General features: G+C 30.7%; 2 protein-coding genes across 5 annotated transcripts in view; both read left to right on the top strand.

The window, feature by feature from the left end:
- Nucleotides 1–13,719, top strand: part of LOC129907668 (uncharacterized) — a 47,901-nt gene extending 34,182 nt beyond the window's left edge. For all 4 annotated transcript variants that reach the window (XM_055983978.1, XM_055983980.1, XM_055983981.1 and 1 more), the window contains 5 exons: nucleotides 5,277–5,678; nucleotides 5,816–6,010; nucleotides 6,121–6,252; nucleotides 6,325–6,577; nucleotides 13,155–13,719. In XM_055983978.1, the coding sequence (XP_055839953.1) occupies nucleotides 5,358–5,678; nucleotides 5,816–6,010; nucleotides 6,121–6,252; nucleotides 6,325–6,577; nucleotides 13,155–13,354 (1,101 nt within the window). In that variant the 5' untranslated portion in view covers nucleotides 5,277–5,357 and the 3' untranslated portion in view covers nucleotides 13,355–13,719. The remainder of the gene's footprint in view (nucleotides 1–5,276; nucleotides 5,679–5,815; nucleotides 6,011–6,120; nucleotides 6,253–6,324; nucleotides 6,578–13,154) is intronic.
- The window catches only part of LOC129907666 (minor histocompatibility antigen H13), an 82,535-nt gene that overhangs the window by 57,168 nt on the left and 7,912 nt on the right, over nucleotides 1–17,455 (top strand). The gene's annotated exons all lie outside the window — the stretch shown is intronic.

Genomic DNA, 17,455 nt, shown 5'->3' with positions numbered 1-17,455 from the left:
GAAACTCACCCACCCGACCAATAATATTATCACACTTACCGGATGCTGGGTTTTTTACGTTGACATCTTTTTTATTTGGATAGTGTAGTAGAGTGTTGTGTTTCCCGTTGCAAACCTTGCATCTACGTTGCTGTTGACACGATGGGAAACGATGTCCTTGCAAACAGTTGGTGCAAAGTTGAAGCTTCCGCACCTGCTGATTGCGATCCTCAACTGAAAGATTAATAAATTTTTTACAATTAAAGATCTTATGATTATTAGTTTTACAATATGGACAATTTGAAACTTCCCTATTTTCAGATGCGGTGGTTACCGCTTTCTTCCTTTCATCTGATTTCACCGTCTCCAGGGCTTGGAACCTGCATTCGACAAATTCCAGTAATTGGGTTAGAGTTGGTGTTATTCTTGGTGCTTGTAGGGATTCCTCGAAAAGCATTCGGGTGTCTTTGTCCATTTTTTCCAGCAATAGATGTACAACTAATGGGTCCCATCCACTGGTGTCATAGCCGAGATTGTTGATGGCTTGAATGACTTCCTTTGTTGTATCATGCAGCCTCTTGAGACTTCTGACAGTGTCTACGATGGTATTTGATTGGAACAATCGGCTTAACTGATCGGATAACAGCAACCGCTTGTTGTTGAACCTGTCAACTAGAGTGTTCCAAGCCAATTCATAATTGTCATCAGTGGCATGGAAATGTTGAATGAGGTTTTGGGCATCTCCAGTAAGATTTGTCTTTAAAAAGTATAATTTTTGAGCCGGTGCAATTGGTTGGTTGTGCACCATTTGTTTGTATAGATCGAAGAACTGCGGCCAATTAAGATAGCTTCCATCGAATTTGGGTATCTCAATTTTTGGAAGCTTGATTGTTGTTGCTCGTCCTTGATTCATTTGAACTGTTTCAGCTGGCAATGTATTAGTTGGTAGCCAGGTGATCCTCAAATCTAATTCATCCTGGAGCTCAAAGTAAAGCTGTATATCTTCTACAGCTGCATCGCCTCCAAGTCGTCTATATGTTGTTGTTATTTCATCCCAATTGGTCATTAGGGTTTTTGTTTTTTGGTTAAATTCTTGCGGTAAAGTTTCCCGCAATTTCAATGGGCACTTATTAAGACCTCCTTGAAATATTTTGCAGAGTAATCGGAATTTGCTATCCGTAGTCATCCTGTTGACCTTTACACTGGTGTCATCTATTAAAGTGGGCTTTATTGTCAGCCCTGGTGGTATGTTAAATTTGGAAATTGCTGCGGTAACTCCCTCTGAATGCCCTGCTGGGGGCTTAACGGCTGCTGGTCCTAAGAGGGCTTCTTTTAGCTGCTCCGGCTGAGGATGGACTGCTGCGGTCTCCTCTATAGCCCCATCAGATTTTTCTTCTTCCGCTACTGCAAACCGCTTGATGATGTCATCTTTCATTTGATCATGAATTTTTTTTACCCCATCGTAAAAACCTTTAGTGAAGTATTCGTGTTCAGTTACCTGCGGATAATTGTCTCTTATCTCGCTATCAACATTGTCGAATACTTCCCATAATTCATTTAATCTTGTCCACCGCGCATTTAAATAATCCAGGGTTTTCCTTCCTGGACCATCCTTTCCGTAATTGCGAGCAAGTGTACAGATTTCTTTTCCTACAGCTTCTTGCTGATTGGTAAGTTCTTCAATTGTAGCCACCATTTTAATTATTTTTTATATTGAATTGTTAGTAATTGAAAGGAACTTCTTTTCTTTTTTTTTTTTTTTCTTTTTTAGTCTTCTTAATAACGACTCACTTCACAACACTGTTTTCTTTTATTTTGTTTTGTTTTATTAATTTACAGGCCACTAAACTCTTTTAGTAGGTCCTGTCACGGTCGCCAAATGTTCTTTAAACTTTAGAATCTTGAAAATACAAACACCTTTTTTTATTATTATTGATTACAATTTTTATTTGATGTTCACTTGAAAGTGGTTGGACAGCGAGTGCCCATTATGCCGATCATTTAAAGGTACTTTGCCAAAAATGACAAGTCAGCATAATGAACACTCAGCGCGTGAGACTAAACATTGAACTTTTATTAAATGATCTTATTTCGTCTGGTCTCACGCAGAAGTAGGAGTTGGGTGGAAATATGATATGGTAGGAAAGGTAAAAATGGGTGATAGAATACAAAAAAATACATAATTATACTTAAAAAGAACACTCAGTGGGAACTGGTAAGAAATCATTTCCCATCGTGTCAGCAACAATGCAATGTGATAATACTATTGGTCATATGGTTACTTAAAATGATACTAAAAATGTTTACTTAACATTGGTTTTGCAAATTTATTAACAAGGGATGCAAATTGTTGTTTTATTTTTTTTTTTTTCTTTAGTCAAGTTCAATTATGCATACGGACAATATACAAAATTGGAAAAAATAATTTTTTTTACAATTTTGTATTCTTTACAACTCGACAACATTTTCAAGTGGGTACATATTGGCCCTTCTTTTTGGAAATGAAGGGGTTGTCATACCATTTTTATTTCGTTGCACAATCTGAAATATTGAACTTTTCTAAATTTCCTGGACTTTTAATCAATAATAATAAATTTCCGTTGAACGACTTTGTTTTGAAGATATTTAGGGGACAAGAAATATATGAAGATATATATATTTTGAATGCAGGGAATTTCCATTTCTTCCATGTTAACCTTGAAAGCCACAAGGAGGCCTTACTTCCCTTAGCTCTTGTTTAGTTTATAACTTTATACATAGTAGGTACATCAGAGCAATTTTTTACTGAAAATTTTAAAGCCGGTATTAACCCAACGCTCATAATTTTTTTTTTATTAAATTGGTTTGTATCATTTTAAAAATATTTAAATTCCCAAATTTAGTTTATATCAATAAAATTTTACTTGCTTTTTAGCTTTTAGGGCAGATATTGTTTTCATGTAAAAAAATTCGAGGTTTTAATCAAACCCAACATTACGATGATGGAGAGATAAAAAAGGTGGTTTTCGTCATACTTTCTGTTTGTGCGTCTGCTGGTAGTTTCGTTTGTGCGTCCGTCTGTTCACGAACGACAGCGCATTGGTAATTTTTTTTTTTTTAATTTTCAGCTTCTATTTTTTGAAGATCTGAAGTGTTCCTATTTTCAATTTTCCATTTATATGTTTTCTGAAAACTCTCTTCAAATAATAACACACCCTACAAACAATTTTGCTTCTATAAAGCTTTATAGAAGCAATAGTAGAATCTATAAAGCTTTATAGAAGCAAAATTGTTAGTTGGGCAGTGATAATTTTTTCATAAAAAGACAAGCAAATAATTTAGGTGAATGGGTATTTTTTGAGTTGTGCGACATTGTGCGACAATCAACAAACCGTCTTCCGAGAAAATGATTTATACTATTCAACGCAATATATCATAGGTTTTATTTTCTCAAAAGCGACTCCTTTGGCTTAGATTATGATAATACAATCATGTGCACTTTCTGAGATAAGGAGTATTTAAAATGCCATTTCAAAAAACATTTAAATAATAATAATTTTAACTTATATGCCTGTAAGAACTTAGGACGTCTTTTAATTGTATTTTTCACGGCACTAGTTAGAAAGCATAGAACTATAGGTCACTCTGTTTCCTAGCTTGTTTCATAAAAAATTAAATGGAGATTATTTCATTTAAAATTTTTAAAGTTTTATGTGGCCGCGTTTAGTCTTATATTGACGAGTCATACAAAAATCCACCGTAATCCTAAAATCTTGCTTGAAATACATTTCACTACAAGGAAGGAACGGGCGAACTCAAGAGGAAAATAAAAGTTAAGAATTTTGGTTGTTTCTCAATCAACAGAAACTCATTATAAGACTTTTTTAGTGTTTACTATAGAAATACTAATTTTCTTTATTTTAATCATATTTGTATATATTTATGATATTTCAATTTTAATTTTATGTATTTTGAGATTCTCAGAAAAGTGCATAGTCTTATGACTTTTTGGCAAAAAAATAAAAACAAAAACTGGAGAAGTCCAAAATTTTGAGAGTTTTTTCCGTTCTGTAGAAAAACTGAAATTCAAAAGAAACGTGTTGACCTTTAGTGTGCACATTTAAATGCACATTTTATTTCGAATTCCGAAAATATCAAACTTTTTCAAAGGCAGTGCTGACACTTTTTTTTACTATGAATATTTGTATTTGATGAAAAAGATGAACTAAGTTGGTCGAGTTAATGCGAATTGGAAGTCCTCACAAAAAACTCCGATTTTGATGACTTTTGGTTTCTAAATTTTTGTTTTTATTTATTTTTTTTTTTAATTCAGAAACCTTTTTGTGGTGGGAAGGTAATTATTTATATTGTTTAAACAAAATGCATACTACACATGTCATTGCATACAACAAGGAATGAATCGGTCATTTCAAAAACCACTCAAGTAAAACAGTTCAAATTTTGCAGCAGCCAATAAAAACTATTTCATTTACAAATACATAAAATAAGATTTAAGGATTTATACTCAGCTTAAAAAATTATTTAGAAACCACCGCTGTAAGGCGTGATAATCCATTGTGGATTTGCATCTCAACCAACAAGCTTCTCCAGCCAGCTCTATTCTTAGCTTGCTAGCTGGAAGATCATTGTATTGTCATAAAAAGTAAATTCAAAAATAAGTTTAAAACCCGACTTCTTTATACAATCACACTATGATACAAAGAACCTAATATTCTTATCTGAAATTGTTATGTGATAAAATGTAAAGCTTTGCGTAAATCACAAAATTACGTTACTTCTGGTGAGTGACAAGATTTTGTGTGTCCCGTTTTTTGAAAAATATATTGGTCATTGAAAACTCTTATACGATCTTTTCACACTTCTTCAATTTCGTTTGCATTCTTTTTTAAGTATGTTAACTCATAAATTTCGGTATAGACCGGGGCCCACGAAAACGAAACGAAAACGATCATTCGTTTTTGAAAAAAGAAAAAAATGTGCGACAAATTCAGAACAAATTCTTTCGTTTTTCAAGTTACATGAAGCAAACCGGTCGCACACACGAAAACGTTTGTTCGTTTACGCGATACAAAATCCCATCCCGGATTTCCTCAGGACTCAAATCGATTTAAAAAATAATACCTACATAATACATTATTTTGAATAAATGTGCAACTAATTTTATGTATCAGATATTTGAATAGTTTCGATAACGACAGGATTTTTCAATTTTCTTAATTTTACCATTTTTTTTACATATATTATCCTTAAGTTGCATCTTAATAATTCCTGTTTATTTAATTTCCTATATATTTCAGTATCAGCACAATCATTTATTTGGATTTTTCAAATAATTCTTCATAAAATCCGGTGATGTGGGACAGCCCCCGCAGCGGGAAATGCAACAACCCCAACTTCAAACGCCATCTGAATCTGATTTATATGGTACGGATGAGATAGAATTCCTGCTGGACGAAATACGTGATTTAGAGCCGGTCTGCTGTCAGCTGGACGACGTGCAGGATTTTGAAATAGCTGGCAGCAGAGCCGGAGAGTTATCATTATCCTTAGAGTCGCCACTAGGAACTTGCACATCGTGGGACTCGCACGCCAACTACAGACAAAGCAGTGATCATTCGCCACTGGCTTGGGGAGTTGTATTGCACTGTGATTCTCAACATTTAAAAACGCCTACAGGGATTGTCCGATTTCTTTTGGTGGTAAGTTTATATAGAAAAAGGACATATGGACAAACACACAAAGTCCCACAAAATTAATGTGTCTCTATTTTAAATTTACCTACCTATTTCCGTATCTGTATCTATATTGTTTGTTTTGTTTTCTTTTACTATTTAAGTTATCTTCTGCCGCCTGCCTTGCATGCGAATGCTCAGCTGGCACGGTGCAAGTTGGTCTTTTTCTACTGCCACTCATAGGACGCTTAAGATTAATGATTTTCTGTGCAGTGTTTTCCCTCCTAATAACCTGTGTAATGTTGTTTCTCGATATTTCGCACATAGCACTGATGTTTCCATTCAATTGGACTAAAGTGGTAAGTTTCTAGCCCTCAAGGGTTAAGCCTGATGGGGCAATAAATTCTTATAAAAGTCAAGAAGGAAACTAATTTGTTTAATTACTATATGCTAACTTGGATGGCCACAGAACACATGGATGTACCTGAGTATTGGTTTATTTTACATTTTGGGTTCCAGCCTTTTACTGCATATGGTCATTTTTGCCGAGGAATTTTCATGGGTGCCGAAACACACAAAGGAAACTCTATTTGCATCTGCGGTATAAATTTTAACTTTTTGTTTTTGAAGGACTAAGTTGGATGCTATTTTAATTATTTGTGTATTTTTTTAGATCATAGGTTATGTTTGCGCTGTAGAGGCCTTCATTCTCTCAGGACTGGCCAAATGGCCACAACTCTATCGTCATGTGCTAGACGATGGCAGCGAAATGTATATCGAGGATCGCGAAATGATCCTGCTTAGCACAGCTGAAAGTACTGAAGTGCCGAATCATAACAGCACGCCACATAGTGAAGCAAACCATCATAATCAATGCAATCGAATATCATCTTCGTCGTCGTATAATCAAAAGCCTTATATACCTGGTAAGTTAAGATTTTATTTTGTTAGATTTAATTTAACAAATCTGCTCACCGCAGAATTTTGTTTAGGGAACAATTGATGAGTTTTAAACAAAAGGTGGAACCTGCACACATTATTTTTTATCGAAATTATATTTGAAATTAAAAGCTTTTTAAAGATTCAATTTAAAAATATTCTAAGAACCCTTTGGGACATACTAAGTTTGAAGTTATTCAAAGCAACTTCCAAATAGACTTACAGTCTGAAAAATTGAAAAACTGACATAGCGCGCTTCTTATGTTTTTTTTTGTCGAAACGAAGTTAAGATAGAAACTATCTACTGTCGGTCATAGAATTAAATTTTAATCTAAAGCAGTTTTTAATTTAACAAAAAAATATACAGTACCTACATGGTCTAAAGAACAATGAATAATGGGAAGGGACCTGCATTTCGGATGTATCGGATGGTCTATAATCTGTTGGAAGATTAGGTAAGAGTATGAGTCACAATGTCTCTAATAATAAAGGATAAACCATAAAATATAGGAGTTAAAAATGTAGTTGATGTAGCTGAAATTCTGAACCAATGGTATAGAACTTTGGGGTTCAACCTGCGCCGCGGTACAAATTTAATAGTTTACAAGCATTTGAAAATAAATTAGTAAGATGATTTGTAAATGCGTCGAAATTTATAATTATAAATTATAATCTCACACAATCTTGGAATCCAAACGAAATTTAATCCGAAAAAAACATAGAAAAAGGTTATTAGAACTTACCAATAGGAAGGTCGTAAAAATTCTGGAAGAAAAAAGTTTAATGCATTCTGTTTTCGAAGAACGAAAACTTTTGATTTAGTGTGTTCAATGAGTTGGGGTCGAAATACATTACGAGTCATAACATGGTTCTTAAAATGCAGTATTTTTTACACTCCTGCTCAAAATTTGCGCACACCTCTTTACTTTTGTAACTTAAATCACTGTATCTTATTTTAAATGGCTTTAAGATTCTAGTACGTATTTTTGTGTGTTTGTTTATTTTACAAAATGTTAAACGGCAGCAAATTTAACAATTAATGGTCTGAAAACTAATATTAACATACATTTGTTTTTTTACTTTAGGATAAAAATAATAAAAATGAAAGAAAAAAATTACCAACAATTTTGTCCAATTCTATTCAATACTTGGTATTGCCTCCTCTCGTGCATAAGACTGCTGATGAAGATTGCGTGGAGGTAGCCTTCTGTCGCGAACGCAATTCTTCAGCAATCCCCAAGCTTGTTCTATTGAGTTTAAGGGTGGTCAATCTGAGGTTTTTATACCAACGTTTTAAAGACATTTTGAAAACACTCTAGCACTATGAACTCGTGCATTACATCGTACATCAAAATAAACTTTGGACCAATTCTAGGGCTGATTAGCTGTACCAAGGTGCACTATCCGTAGATCTAGAAAAGCTCACTAACTAACGTGTTGTATTATAACACAGATTTCACAAAAAAAAAATGTATTACCCAACTTTAGAAGATTCGCCGGTTACAGACAGACTTCAGCAGTCTAGACTTTCAGAGTCTTTTGATAGTTTTAGGGCCAATTTTTCAATAGTCAGTTCAACAGTCAGTTACTACTTATACCCCAGATAGAGGAACATCAATTTTACAACAGTCAGATATAGCTTATTCATTTAATAAAATATTTAATAGAGGAATAAAACTATCTGCTTCTTTCAGAGTCGAATAAAAATTATTCTAAGGAATATAATCTCAACAAAAATATTAGGGGTATTCACGTAAACGCGGAAAACCCATAGAAACCGTAGAAATTTCTATCCATAGAAATGAGCTGTCAAAATTTGTATGGGAAAAATATTCCGCAAATCATAGAATTTTATCTCACAAATTTGAAGCAGAAACCGTAGAAAAAAAAATCTGATAAACTTTGGGTGTGTTCAATAGCGTGTGTCACTTTTGTATCGACGAAAAAAAATTATCTAATTTTGCAATGTAATAGTGGTCAAAAGTTTTGTTAGGGTCTAAGGTTTAATAATATGTAAAATAAAATTATAACATCGTTCGCCTTTGGCTCGCTCAAATCGGTTGAAGTTGTTAGGAAAACAACGATTTTATATGAAAAAACGATTTATTTCCCTCGTATATTTTTTTTTGCAAATTCTTTACTAAGTGATCAATTGCAACAAATATAAGCTTAAAAGTTTTTTTCTATATATATATATATATTTATATTATTTGTTTTTGTATTCAAACGGCGAAATTAAAAAAAAACATGTATTTGAAAAAATTTTTAAAATTCAAATTTCTTCGATTTCTTCCTATATTTTGAGCGAGCCAAAGATTTTTGATAAGTAATGCAACTTTTAAAAGCTATTACATTTGAAAATTCCATGCTTTAGCATTTTGACATAACCTATTTCTTAGTATCCCAACAATCCAACAATATTGCAGGCGGTCAGGAACAAGTTCAATGCAATATGCAACAATACCTTTACCACTAACACTCTCACAACACACATTCAAAGTCAAGATAGGACTGACTCTATTTCAATTGCCTCTTGCTCTTGTTAGTTTCCAGCAATGTAGCATTCCAAAATTTTCAAAAAGCCCTTTGTTACCATCACAATAAACAAACCAAAAACTACCTTTGACACTTTTTTTTTCAAATTCACTTCAAATGGAAATGCAATATACTACTTCAGCCAATTTGAAGTACCAATTTGCGAAATTGGAATAAAATTGGTCCACCTGAGATACACAAAAGAAAGACCTGATGCACATTGAAAAATGTCCAGTAGTCCTTATTGATAAAAATCTAACAAAATTCTAAAATTTCTTTTCAATTTCAAGGACCACCCTAATATACAAGTACACTGTCCATGTGCTTGGCGGTCTCCTCTTTTATTTACCTATATTTTTACTGAGACACAGAACCTATGTACCTTTCATGGCACTAATTTAATTAAAAATGCTTCCTTTCTTGCGTGCTCTCAAATAATGAATGCTAAAACATCCATTAACGATAGAACTGTGATGCACAACATAGCCACAACATTCTCATTTATGTCGAAGCAAAGAATAAATATCAAACAAAATTAAAAAAAAAAAAAAAAGGATTCTTCCGCATCTTTCTCCCAACAGGCTCTCTCGAGGGTATATACTATCACCGTCGTGTGTTTGCGAAGGAAAAGCGAGTCTCTCCTCAGAAAGAATTTTATATTTTACTTTTTTTTATGTGATGAGTGATTTAATCAATAAATGCACTTCCATCGAGAAATTCAAAAGGTTTTTCAAACCAAAAAAAAAAAAAATACACCTCCGCAATCACCACCCTCGCGTTGCTTGCATAATGTCCTTATGCTCTCGTTTAGACCAAAATAAAATACCTACTTCTACCATCTCAAAATACAGTGAGAGCCGAGGGTGATGATGATGGTGAGGGTGGAAAAAGTGAAATGCGAATATCAATGCGATAAGGATATGTTTTTCATATTTTCTTTTGTTTGTAATTTTTTGTTGTTGCTTTTTTTCGCAATGAATAAGAGGCATAGATTGAAAGCTCGCAAAGTGTCATCGTATTGACCAATAAGTGGAACGTGCTCCATGTGTTCAGTGGGCTCAATAGGGTGGTAGATCATAGAGATGAGGGAGAACTGGAGAGTATCATGATGATGGCAACACAATATCTCCTTGTGTCCGTAATTGATTATGGATGAAAACGTTTCATTTTTTTTTTTTTTGAAAAATGTCATCCAAGTAGAAGCGACATAATAGGAAACCGCTGAAGGGAAAGAGAGTCATCTCTCTCTTTTCTCTACAAGTATAGGATAATGAAGGATGTTGTCGGAACGAGTGAAAGTATATAAAAGAAAAAAAACAACAACTCAGTCGAGCCGTTGGAGAATTCAAAATATTTTAATGAACTGAAGTGATTCTGTCATTGTTTGACGTTGAGTTGAGTATGTATAACATCGATAGGTCGGGTCGCCCTGGTTTGTGTCAACGTTTTATACCTACTATATGTATGAGAATGTTGCTGGGTTATTGATTCAATTATAAACAAGGGGACAGACTTAATGGAAAAATTAACTGAAGTGCAAGTTAGGGTAAGGCTAAGGACTATACACACTATATAGCAGGCAAAGTCAGCAAATACAAGAGACCCAAGAGCGCCGCCCGCCGATATGAAAGGAAGCTTACGGAAGTCATTAGAGACGTACATTTAGAAAATAATTTGTTTACGTAGTACTTGAAATCATGATGGGTTTTTTAGAAACTAAGACCCCATAGAAAAATATATATTGCAGGTTAACATCATTGAGTTTGGATATAATAAAATTTCTTTAGTCATAAAAAGTACATAAAAAAGAACGTTATGATATTAATGCTGGACTTGATATGGTTCGATAAGCTTTAACTGAAGGTTTTTTTTGTAATAAATTTGAAAAATGCAATCTTATGCATGGTTGCTTTCTTTCTAAATGCACCAATAAATAAGAACAAAACATTTGAATAGGAAGTTTAAGGACAAAGCTTGTTTAAATGTACAACTGACCAAAATTGTGGTCATGGATCAGATCAGGATCATTCTAGTTTAGTGACTTTGCGATTCTAACAAAAGGAGCATTAGATGCTAATTTTTTGTTTTTCTCTGAAGAAGAAATCTGGAGAAGGATAGGAAATTTAATACAACGAGAAAGTCAAGAAAAATAAATCATGAATTTTTATGATATGTATAGCAACGTATGTACATAGAGGTATTTAACAAAAAATAGTCATTCAAAGTGGTCTTTAAAATAACTTTATGAACATGTTTTTTTTTATTTTTATTTTTACAATTTTTTATATTAGCGTACATAACAGATTTTAGTTTAAAGTTGTTGTACGTCAATTTAAGAGTGTTGAAGCGAATTTATTGATTTTAACTAAATAATTCTAACAATGGGTCAGCAATTCAATATTTGTTTTTATTATTTCTTTTGTGATTTTATATATTGGGTCACTGTGGCGTATGTGGAACTTTTTGTGTATGGCAATGAAACAATTAAGCTAACATTTGCTTATCCCAACGTTTCAGGAGGGTTTTTTTATCTTGATTTTTATGGAATTTTGAAAGTTTGTTTTTTGTTTTTTTTTAATACCTCGCTTAGAATATGTTGTGTACCTACCTCCCATACAGTTTTTAAAAATTTTGTTCCCGTATGTCAACCAAATTTCCTTAAAAATTTGTATATTGACAGTTCTTATAATCTAAAAGTTAACTAACATAAAAGTGCTTTGAACTCCGAGTACGTGCGATCCAGTCGTGTATTTTATTTGTTTTTAAATTTTATTTTAAAATTGTTGTAAGACAAGTTTTACAGAAAGTTCAATATTCTATACCTACTTTTAAGGTTAAATCTTAACATCAATATAAAAACTGAGAAATTGTTATTTTAAATGGACTAATAAAAAGACAAGAGCATATTACTGCGTTGACATTAAATTAACAAAAAGAACTGCTATCAAAATTGAAACACTGCAAAATTCAAAATATTGAAGAAAGTATACAACGTGATTTTACAACTAGGCTATTTGTTTTGATTGTAATTTGACATCCTGCTTGATTCTGGTTTTCTCTGTATTTAATTCCATATCATCTGCATCAAAAATTAGTTAAGGACCACAAGGAAACAGCTCAAATAGCTTTTGTAAAAGGTTTCATTGACACGTTTGCATCAATACTTCATAAAATATAAACTGCACAAAATATCACTTTACTCATTGATAAAATGGTCATGGTCATGTTCTGAACCAGGATTCCATATATTATATTTCAACTGATTATTGCATCAAGTAGAAATATATCATCAGAAAATAGTCTGCAAATACCAACTGGTTGCGTTATTTGCTCTACAAAAAAAAAAAAATTAAAAGTTACACATACGCCACAGTGACCGTACATAAAAAATTGTTGTGTGTTTTTCGTTCTTTTAAATGATGGAAACCGTGTTGTTAACAAATAACAAATCGTCTAAAATGAATGAAATAGAAATTATTTTTGAGTTTGTTAGTTTTTATTTAATTTTTTGTTTGATTGTTCTTACATTTACAATTATATTTGTTTGTTTATGTTCAATTTTGTGTCAGTGCCGTCTCCGGTAAATATGCAAAAGGAGCAGAAGAGAAGCAAATTATGGTTTATGTTTTAAATAATTAAATTAAATAAATACCCTGGAAGAAGTAAGAAACCTACGAAATTTTGGGATAAATATAAGTAGACCAAAACAGCCTAATAAAAAACATTGGAATAGTTACATTAAAAAATGTCAAATTCAATGAATAATAAAACTCATTTTCCTTACTAAAATTCTTAAGTTAAGACAAAAATTGAACAAGAATTAAAAAATAAACAAATCAGAGGTTATTACTGTTTTTTCCTTTGGCTTGGTTTCAAAGGCCACTTAATAAAAACTTTATACAACTCCAAACTAACAATAAAATTAATTTTGAAACGAGTTTTTGCTAAGCAAAAATAATTCGTTTTTATAATTCATAAAAACTAAAAATATCATTTCGAAGTAATATAATCTTCATTTTTTTATTACAGCCAAACGACCCGATCAAGCAAATAATAAACGACCAACATTGGGTCAATCACAAACAAGAAAATCAAATCATCGTTATCGTGAAGGCTATCATTATCAACCCATTGCGTCAACATCCCGCCAGAGTCCAACATTCGTCCTTGATGAACATATTCAAGCTGGTCCATCCACATCCCGTTCCATAGATAACTCTAGTTCGTGATAGTATTTATTTCTTTCCAAAAACGTTCACCGGACACATAAAATAATAATAATAAAATAAAACATCAAACATAAAAGACATTTAATAACAAAAATATTGATAAACATTCCAAACAACAATAAATCGCAAATAGGTGTTTTATTTCGAATTTAAATTATTATTATTAATAATTTTGACGTATTTTATTATTATTATTTTTTTTATATATTATTTTTTAAATCAAATTTTACTAAAAAAAAAAATAAAACAAATTTGAGAAAGATACAAATCAGCAAACACAAACATAAATCGCAAAAATACACAAGTAAAAATGGTATAAATAAAAAACAAAAAATCAATAAATAGTTTATAAATAAATAAAAAAAAAAAAACAACAACAAAAGAACATATTTATACACTTTCGTAATAAGTTTGTATAGTAAATGAAAACAAAAAAAAAAAAAACAACCACAAATTTGTTTATTGAATATATAAAAAAAAAAACATTACTATTAAGAATTATATACATTATATGTATAAATTATATATGTAAAACAATTATTATTAATATGTTATTATAATTATTATTCCATCAGAGACCATCCATTGAATGATCAACAATAATGTTGTAATTTTTTTTCGTCCTCTCCTATGTTTAATAAAAATTAAAAAAAGAAAAAAAATTAAAACAAAATGAAGACATTTTTTGCATTTTTTTATTAACCACTTTTACGAAAATATATATTTATATATATATGTAAATGTACTCAACTTATTAATCCTACAAACACTGACAAAAAAATATAAAAATAAAAATCAACAACTTGTATTTGTACCATCTTTCTTAAGATTTAAAAGTAAATGAATGAAATGAACTACAATAATTATACATTATATAAAAAAATACATAAAATAAAAAAAAAATATCAATACGATTTTCTTTTCCCTCCATTTTGATTGAACAAACAAAAAAAAAACTTATAACAATACATAACATAACGTAATTTTCAAAGAAAAAAATCGAAACAGTGTATAAATAAAATCAACTCATTTCAAAATGTACTGTACATAATATATGTTTAAACAAAAAACAACACTAATTTAAAAATAATTTTTGTTTTTATTAAAATTTTAAGTGTTTATTTTTTCTACCATGCATAAGCTATACAACATTTTTGTATATATTAAATAATTTATTTTAAAACTTCTCACAACCAAAAAACTAATGATTTTACTTACATATATAACTTATTTTTAAACTTATTGTAAGATTTACTTAGTTAAAATTTTATTCGAAGATTTCTCGAAAGAAACATTTTAAGTTTTTCGTTAATAGTTTTTATGTTAAGTTTTTTTTTTTCATATTTAATTATTTCTTAGAACTATATCTTTATGGTTCATTTCAACTGTAAGGGAATTGACAAAAAAGATATCCATGTTTATTCGCGGGGTTAACTTAATCCCCTGATAAATTATTTTCAATCTTTTAAAGAGCTCTGAAAATTTGCTATAACTGCTATAAATTTACATTTTACAGACTCAAGCTTTTTAGTTAATTCTTGAAAACTGAAATCCCGTCATTGAAAACATTAAAGTCTATCTACGAAACATAAATATTCAGATTAAGACTCACCCAAACCCAAGGCAGTGCCATCTATTGGGGATTGGTATAGTAGTACCGGGGATGGGCAACATTTTTACTCTTTCTCTAAAAACATGTCCAGGAAAGTCGTTGAAACTGAGAGTAATTTGTGAAAAGTCTTTTAGTGAATAAGTTATAGGTACTTATTACACTCGTCACCGTTACATAACTTTGCCTCAGACCCTTGGTTCATGTTTTCTCGTTGTGATATCAAAGTTAGGTTCAGTTCAGTGATGCTTCCTTGGCCTGATTTTATGCTTTCACGGAGGGTAAACTCTCTCAGTAACTTCGGTTGAAACAATTCTTTGAGTTACAATATTTTTTTGAGCCATCAGTGATTCCTCTTTATACCTTTTTATACTTGGTGGACATTGATATCGAGTCATGACCTTGGTTAACGAAAACTAGGTAAATGTTCATAAAAAGTGATCAATTAATTACAGCTATAATAGCTTCTAAATCTTTTCGGTTCTAAAGAAATGAATGGACTAGATACATTGGGTTTCATAAGATGCAATATAAAAATTCACATTTATAACGCTCTGAAAAATAGTTTTTAGTGTCACAAGTTACAAACTTTTGAAAGCTCATAGCCGTTACTTAAGTCAAGATTTTTGCTCAGTGAACATTTGCTTTTACTTATAGGCAATTCAACTACTCGTTATATGAAGAAAACTAAAGCGTTTCTTTAATACCAACTCAGAAAATGCTTGAGAACCCTCAAAAAATTTTTCTTGGACCTGTGCTTGAGGTAAATTATTACCTAAGAAGAAGGGTTCAAATTTGAAATTTTCTCAAAGGCACGTCTGTGACTTTTGCTTCTTGGTAAACTACACATAATAGGAATTGTGAGCACTAATAAACCAACAAAAAAATTAATATATTCTGGGGTCCCACAAGGAGGTCTCTAAGAACCCTTGCTGTTTGTATTATTGTTCAACACCAAATTTATTCAATCAAAATGATTGCTTATCTTGGTTGAACTTTTTTATTCATCTTGGACTTCACTTAAGTTCACTATCAGGGCACGGATGCCGAATTCCTTCATGAAAATACTCTATCACTCCTTATTTATAACAGAAACAATATACATACTAAAAATATAAAGCTTTCTTTTAATATTTAATTCATGTAGCGCACTATATTAACATATCATTTAATAAATACGTGTGAGGAGGTCTCAACCTATTGAAACAATATATTTCAGTTATTTTTGTTATGTTTTTAAAAATAATGTCTTTTGTTCAACATTGTTTATTTATTTAAACAGCATACATTTAATTTTGTTATTTATGAATTATTATAAATTAATTTTTTATATTTAGTTTTAAAGTAAAACATATTTTTGATGAATAGCGGTGTTATCGAAAATGTTATAGCTTAATGGTAAAGTAAAAAAAAAACAAAAAAAAACATTATTATATACAATGTAAAATTTTATATAAAAAAAACCTATAGATAAAACGAAAATTGTAAATGTACATTTAATATAAAACAAAAATCAATAAAATTAAAAAAAAAAAAAAAAGAATAAAACTCGTATAACAAAAATATTTATAAAACACATAAAAATAAATTGCAGTTACACAATATTTTGAAAAAAAAGTAAAAAATGAGAAAAAATGTAGTTCTAAACTCCCGTGCAGAACTGATTTCAATTTATTATTTATATTTTACAAAAAAAAATAAAGAAAACAAAAAAAAAAATAATCGCGAAAAAGTTAGATAAAAAGAAAAAAAAAAAGATAATAAGAAAATAGCATTGTTATAGAGAAAGAGCCAGAGACATCCTAAAACAATGGAGCCGAACAGGTCAAAATCAATATTATATAGATCACTAGACAGAAAAAAACAGCATCCTTTAATATTCAAAACCAAAAAAAAAAAGAAAAAAATATAATTAAAGAATAAAAAAAAAACACAAAACATATAAATAAAATAATGTAGGTATACTGGAAACGAGATGATAACGTAAATGTATATATAAAGATATATTTGGAATAACCGCAACGGTAGATGTAACAAAAAAATTAACGAGTAAACATTATGAAACAGAAAAAAATAACAATAAAATTAGAAAATCAGAAAGAAGTAAAATTGAAAAAAAAAACAAAAAGAACAATGCAAAACAGGAAACTAAAAAAAAATAATTTCATTACAACAATAAAATAATTACAAATAAACAATGAAAAAATGGAAAAGTCTTGCTAAAAATGTAGTTTTAATCAATTTTTATAAGAAAAGATTCCAAGTATTTATTGGAGAAAGCATGATTTTTTGAAATGGTATAAAATTGGAGAAACACACGTGTACCTAAAATAAAACACTATCCTTTTGAAATTTGGCAAAATAACACACAAAAATGCATAATATTGAATCGTGTTTGTTTATTTTATGGGAAATGTGAGTATGGGTTTTTTCATCTTTAGGGAAACCGAGGTATACAATGTAGAAGAATCACTGAAACAGCTTAAACAAGT

Source organism: Episyrphus balteatus, chromosome 1 (assembly GCF_945859705.1).
Source record: "Episyrphus balteatus chromosome 1, idEpiBalt1.1, whole genome shotgun sequence".
Lineage (NCBI taxonomy): Eukaryota > Metazoa > Arthropoda > Insecta > Diptera > Syrphidae > Episyrphus > Episyrphus balteatus.
Note: the sequence above shows the minus strand (reverse complement) of the source record. Positions and strands in the feature narration are given on the sequence as shown.